General features: G+C 44.5%; 1 protein-coding gene across 1 annotated transcript; it reads left to right on the plus strand.

Annotated features, from left to right (window-relative positions):
* Positions 1 to 6,869: 6,869 nt before the first annotated feature.
* On the plus strand, positions 6,870 to 7,081 carry PHALS_10129 (uncharacterized protein; the record flags this gene model as incomplete). Its single annotated transcript, XM_024725499.1, has 2 exons — positions 6,870 to 6,885; positions 6,948 to 7,081. 2 exons carry the CDS (start codon positions 6,870 to 6,872, stop codon positions 7,079 to 7,081), a joined length of 150 nt encoding a protein of 49 aa, XP_024576270.1.

A 7,081-nucleotide genomic window follows, 5' to 3' on the forward strand; every position in this document is an offset into this window, starting at 1 on the left:
TTTCCACAGGGATTCTCGGCACAGTGACACTAGTCCACGTCGCTAAGCAAACAGTGACTGTGTCACTCAACCTCAGCATACCGCTGACTTCCTTCGATCTGGCGCGCCGAGTTTGATAAAGATATTCCATGGCTTCTCAAAGCCTTTCACGGTCGCTTTTACGACCAGCTAGTCCGTCCTGCATACACGTTCCGTGTTCAAGAGCACGCGGCGCTTTGATGCTGGGCTCCTCTGCCCTCCTCTACCCCTTTGAGGCTCAACATAACTCAGCCCCTCCCTAGTAGAGCGGCTCGCGCCTACTGGGTGCTCTCGTTCCCCGCGACAAACCAGACTGGTTAGTAGTGAGACGTCGGTTCGAAGAACTTTTACGCACCATGTGCAAGTGACAAGACGTCTAAAGGTGACGAGTGTCTTCACAACCAAACAACCATCGAGTGTTTACACGCTGCTCAGCAGCTCGAAGCTCTTCCTCCTTCTTCTTAGAATAGCTGAGATCCATTGGCTCAGGTTCGCTCGGTGAGCCCTGAAGGTGTACATTCGAAACAGTTTGTGCTGACTTGGAGCTGAATTCAACATTCAATGCCACGTTCGCCGCTTCTTCGAAAGAAGACGGAAGCGCACAGAAGACTTCCATTCTGGCCCGCCATGCGGAGGGCCTTCATAAAGACGGTCATTGCGACCGCCTTGGGGAAAGGATTGGCTGCCGTTCTGGCAATCAGAGTTCTCAACGCTTGGACAAAGTCCACAACCCCTTCTTGCCCTGTCGGGTAGCGAAGAAACGCGATCTCACGCGTTATGCGTGACTTGGCGGCGAGAACAATATTATGAGTTGCCTCTTCTGCTCTTTCAAGGAGGAGAACGCATATTCAGCCGAAGAATCGCACGTTCGTGCCCATTCTGGCGCTCGGCCCCCGAGCTTGGAGATAGTTTGCGCCACGAGCTGTTGCTCGTTTTAGAGTATGGCGTATGCCATCGCCATCTCTGCCTCTCTTATCTGAAGCAGGAGATTCTCGCCATCCTAACCCTCAAAGGTCTTAACGCTCACCATAAGCGACCTAAGTCGTAATGAAACATCCGTTGTCGACGGTGGCGTCATACACGCAGTCGATACTGACACCTTATGCTGTTAGTGCTCTACCAGAGCATTTCAGAGTTTGAGAAAGCCTTTAGACGGGCCTCGGGTTCTTGTGCAACGAGGCGCTCCATGTCCCCAGGGACATCAGCTTATTAAGTCCATCCTGCATGCCCTGGGGCAAATAGGAGTATTTTTCCATTCTCACAGGGGATCTGTCGCAACGACTCAACCGTAGATTGACTACGAGGGCTACGGGGCTGTCGTAGCTCTTTGCTTAGAAGAAACTAAGCTAAGGTCACCGACCTTACGTTTTTTTAGAGAACCAGTACAAGTGTAGCGGATCGCAATCTGCTACCCCTAAGTACTAAAGCCTTACCAAGGCAAACGAACACTTCTGTTCAAAATCAAAACTATATATATATATATGTTTTAGTCGCGGCAGAGCCGCTAATATCTAATACCCGAGGTTCTCCAAATTAATATAGTAATACTCAACTAATATAGCAAAACCTGATTAATATAGTAGTATGCATAACTACTGGCAATCCTGCCACATGGTGGCTTATAATTACGGTGTAGCCACACCACTGTGTTATTACACTAACTCGTATAATATCTTGTGTGACCCGTCCTTTCATACGAAGATACGTATAAGCCCGTTACATAAGATATATGACGTGTCGTTGTGTAAGACCAAGTGTCAGTCTATTGAGTGCACCCAGAAATAATCAAAAAGGCTAAAAGGCGAGAAGTTCAGCGATCTGAGTATCTGACAGAGCTAAAGACTCCTAAAACTATGGGAATTGTGATATTGAAGTTGAAAACCATTTTTTAGAGATCACATATGTAACCGTTGTGACGAAGATGTCTTTGAGGGGCTGTTAGGTGTAACGGGGTTAACCGAGCCGTTGTGAGAGAGAGGAGGTCGCACAACCTTATGCGACCGTACGTAGGTGTGTATAACACAGTTAGTGTAATAACACAGTGGTTGCGGCTTCACCGTAATAAAAAGCCACCACGTGGCAGAATTGCAAGTAGTAATGCTTATTCCTATATTTATTAGGTTTTGCTTTATTGATTAGATATTATTTAGTAACACCTAGGGTTTTAGATAGTAGCGGCTCTACCGCAACTAATACAACTTAATACAGTTTCGATTTTAAACAGATGTTCGTTTGCCTAGGTAAGGTTTTAGTACTTAGAAGTAGCGGATTGCGATCCGCTCCACTTGTACTTTCATATAAAAGAGCGTGATGTCGGTGACCTTAGCTCAACTTCCTCTAAGCAAAGAGCTACAGCAGCCCCGCTGCATTATGCGTTTTAACTGTAATGAATCCGAATGAAATGGCGAAGGGTTTTTTAACTGCACAGCCGCGGCCCGCCGTATCGACTCTCACCACAGAATTATGATACAGCACAACATTAATGATTATCCAAGTAATATGACATGTAGTGATCTTTCCTTGCGAGCGGTGCGAGATAAAGGACACCTCCTGTGCTGAGAAGTCGATGATCGGTATGGTGGGAATAACCAAAAACCGCACTATTTTGTGCCGAATGGAATGCGGCTACTTGCTCATGCTTTCTTAAGATCAAACCGGATTTATTTTGGCCCAGAGGCGGCATCCGTTCTCGTGCGAGTTCTAAATAAAAGTGTTTCGTGATACAGTATGAACCAATAATTCATGATTTGTACTCGACGGCCATTCATATGCCACATTTTCCTGTCAAACGCTCAAATGGCTGTCAATCACCGCGACACATAACGACCGCGTTGTACACAAGCAGTGCATGCTAAAAGAAATGCTTGTAGACGCTACATCGGCGGCATGAAAAGAGCTGACATTTATTAGTCGACTCAATTTATCTGAAATATATGAAACATGCCAAATTCGAAATCACTGATAGATATTTTGACCACAGACACACTAACTAAAGTCGATTGGGTGAGCCATCGGCAGACGCCACAGCTACATTTTCACCAGAATAGTAGGACCGAACTTTTTATAATGTTGCCGCTGAAAACGATGAGGGTTTGAAGTATGATTAAGGTTTAGACATGCAGATGCGCTCTCCGGGAGCAATTTCAGCCTAGCAAAATATTATTTCTTGGTCTCGTCACTGCATATGGACGTTTCCGAATCCACAGATATACCGACTTATGAGATTCGGTGGCGGCCAAACCGATAGCTCACGCGTCGGCTTCATCGTAGTTTATGCTATTAAGTCGTGACGCCATCCAAGACGTGAGTAAAGACGCATACGTATGTAAACGTTATGTGTACCGAGAGCTCGATGGTATATCTCGCGATAGTTCCTGCCATGGACAAACAGCCAGGTCATTTAATCAAGATGTTATCGAATCATGGTGGACCAAATATCATTTTATTAAATGAGCACATGAGGTTTGACGCTGCGACCTAATGCAATTTATTCATTGGAAAGTAGCCTTTTGATGCACACAGTATCTCATCTATAGACAATTGGTCAACTGAAGGGGGTCAATCGTGTGGTCGAAGAATCTATGCGCTGTTTGTGGGTTGTTCTGTTCTGATCAGCGCTCTTAGATACATAATTCTCGTGCAACTAGAATAAACCCGCTGATATATTAACGGCATTGTTGAATGCTAACACCTTCATTGGCAACTACCGAGTCGTACGTAAGTAGCAACTGGTACTGAGGAACAAATGGCATAATATTCTCATACAGTATAACATCTCCATCATGTGGCACATCCCGCTCTGAGTTTTAAATTATCCAGAGATATAATATAGCAAGCGTTGACATTGCCGACTTCACCAACGTGATATGCGACAATTTATCGTCGGGACGGAAACAAAGCGCTTCCGTCACCAAAAAAAAACGATCCGAATTTGTACCTTATTTAAAAAGGTGTGCTTGGCTAAAGGATAATCGTCTTACCATTTTGGTGTGAGCTGTGGAGCGACATTTCTGTGCGCAACGACGCAACGACGAATGATACGTATTGACCACGAAATGCTTAAAACCAAAATTGAATCTGCAGAGACGATTGATTGTCTTCTTGACAATGATGCATACTTCGCAGTGAAGTAGCCCACAAACAGGACCGGCCACTATCAAAGACACACTTGTCTATTTTAAGAATTTTGATGTCGAGATGTATAAACACGAGCACTGCTTGTATGTGTTTTATATGGATTTTTACACCCGATTTCTTTTGCTCTGCACGAAATTTGACGAATGTAGCGTCAAATTTAAAAATGGTGATATGATTTGTGCGAAATTATTGGTTATGATGCTGATGCCCAATATCTTCGGGCTCGCGGAAATGATATTCCTTGTTGGCGTTTTGTACATAGCCTTGATGCGATCTCAACATCTGCGTCACCAGAAGAGTTGCTTATGCGTTAGGCTGACCTTGTGACATTACCAGCCGCTGCCGAAGTATCCAGCTCGGAGTTCTCACCGCATTGAAGGGGATATAGCTAAGGATCACTTACAGTTGATGATAATGATCGACCAGGACAAAAGCATTGAACAATGCGCAGCCGACCATTCTGTTCGACAGCAGAACCTTTTTTAAATTGGCCTTAATTCCTAAATTATGGCTACATTCAGCTTATAATAAGCATGCACAACCTGTCGCGTGCCTGTAGTCTTTCTCTCTTAGACTCTTGGGGCCGAGTTTGAAAGTCTACTTTCTATCACCGGATCCACTTTCTGGTTCCCATGAATAAATCGGAAATGACGATACATGTTCCCCTTCGCAAGGGAGTGGCGTATGATGCAATATTTGGATTCGAGAGCAAAACCAATTTTCAGACCTCTTGTCACGAATTCGTGATAAATCTTCGACAAAGAACAAAAATGATTCTCATTGGTCCTTGAAAGCGGACATTCTGCTCCTCACACCGAAATCGCTGCGAGTGCTCTCAAAGACATACTCAGTCAGTTCGAACGACGAGCTCTAAGCGACAGGCGTCACTGCGAGCCGAATCCGTTTGAAGACCAAACATGGTAGCTGTTGCCGCCACCTGGAGAAGTTCAGACACCGTACTGGCGTTCGGGTGTCAACACCTGAGTATACTGCTTCTGAACCTACCTTCTTTGACGGATAGACAAGAATTTTGAGCGCACCCTGCAGCGGGGTTGCCGTAGCTCTTTGCTTAGAGAAAGCTTACTAAGGTCACCGACCTTACGTTCTATATTAGAACCAGTACGAGTTTAGAGAACCGCAATCCGCTGACTTCAAGAGCCCCGAAACCTTAGCTCAAGGCAAATGCACTTTTCTGTTTAAAATCCAAACTGTAATTTTTTGTTTGATATGCGGCAGAGCCGCCTGTATCTAAATCTATAGGATTTCCTTAAAACCTCATTAAAATGCATAGCTACTGGCATCCCCGTCACGAAGTGGTTTGATGTTATCGTGTAGCCACACCACTGTGTAGTCGCACCATCCTGTCTGACCCACCCCTTTATACAAGGGTACGTATAACCCCGTTACAAACCCGATACGACTGGTAATGTGGTGCGAACACCCGCCAAACATGTCGCTTCAAATCATTCAACGTTGGAACTAACCCTTTACACTGGCGTAAGTGTCGATTACCTACACGGAAACGCCTAGTTTAAAGATTGCATCGACGACGCACTCTTTGATGAAGTCTGAATCCATGGCCATCTCAATAATCTTAACATAAAGACGATGATGAGTCTTGGCATTAGCGAATCTTACTGTGAATTTCATCTATTCTTTGCTCGTGAATGTGCTTCATCAGCGCATTTTGAAAGCTAATGAGTGCCTCGAGGCGAGCGTTTATTCTTTCTGACTTTCTGCTACCATACCTTCTCCCATCGACACCGAAGATAGACAAAAGCATTTAAAGTTGATAAGTTTGCCCGAGGACAAGTATCCTAACATTTCAGAATCCATTCTCGCAGAGGACACAGTCTTGCCACGGCTCGGTCGAAGGATTGACTACAATTGCCGCCTAGCTAGACGGAGTTGCCGTGCACTTTGCATTGAGGAAGGTTAAAATATGCGTTTGAAAACGCAAAGAGAATAGTCTCGTGCGCTTTTAATAGAAGCGGAGCAGAGAGCCACTGAGACATTTAGTTTGTTAGCTCTGCGCTTCTAAGACTTCACAAATGTATAAAGTAGGTTATCTTTACAAATTATAAATATACTATAATAATTTCGCAACAAAAGATTCGAACGTGGAGCTGAAGCTGGCACCTATGTGTGTCCTTCTCCAAGTTCCAAGACCTTGAGGATACTAATACTCGGGTACATTCACAAATCAATTATTACCCCATGTGTGATGTGAATCTGTACAGTAATTTGACCCACTCCAGGCATTAGAGCCGCTCGTAATTGACTCGGGTCTTTTGGTCTTCGTCTTCGCCTTCGTCCGGACCGTAGTGGCGATGTCACAGTGCGCTATTTATGGAAAGACCGTTTGCCTTGGCGACCCATCATCCTTGATATGATGGTCTTCTGAAATACATTTGTAGTTGAATGCATTGCACGTTGTAAGCTCGTGTTCTTGCATCAGAAATGCACTTCAAGTCAACTAAAGGAGAAGCATCTGCATTTGCTCAAAAAATATAAAATTCAGGTGAGGGTAACGAAGCTGAATTTTATAGCTTGCGAGTATTATGGGGTGCATTGGTTTGTATGGCACACCACATCAACAACTATTATAAATTCTGGTTCCTGGGGTACCTAAGCATAGATTTTATGCAATTTCCCTTCCTTTCCTAAGCCTAGACCGCGTAAGATTTTTTTAAATGGGAGCTTTCTAGTCTCCTATGCTTCCAAAGCTAGGTGCAAATTAGCATCCGAAAATGACCAAAATACGCGCGAGACACGCTTCTCTGTGCTTGTAGAGCTGATAATACTGTCGGCGACATTTGCTGTTCACGTCAAAGCTGCTAAAAAAACACCATCGGCGAGTGTTTTTACAAAGCTAGTAGCTGAAAATTCATTTTCACTGCGGAGGGCTCAATTCTATCGTTATTGA

This window comes from Plasmopara halstedii, assembly GCF_900000015.1.
Source record: "Plasmopara halstedii genome assembly, contig: Scaffold_444, whole genome shotgun sequence".
Lineage (NCBI taxonomy): Eukaryota > Oomycota > Peronosporomycetes > Peronosporales > Peronosporaceae > Plasmopara > Plasmopara halstedii.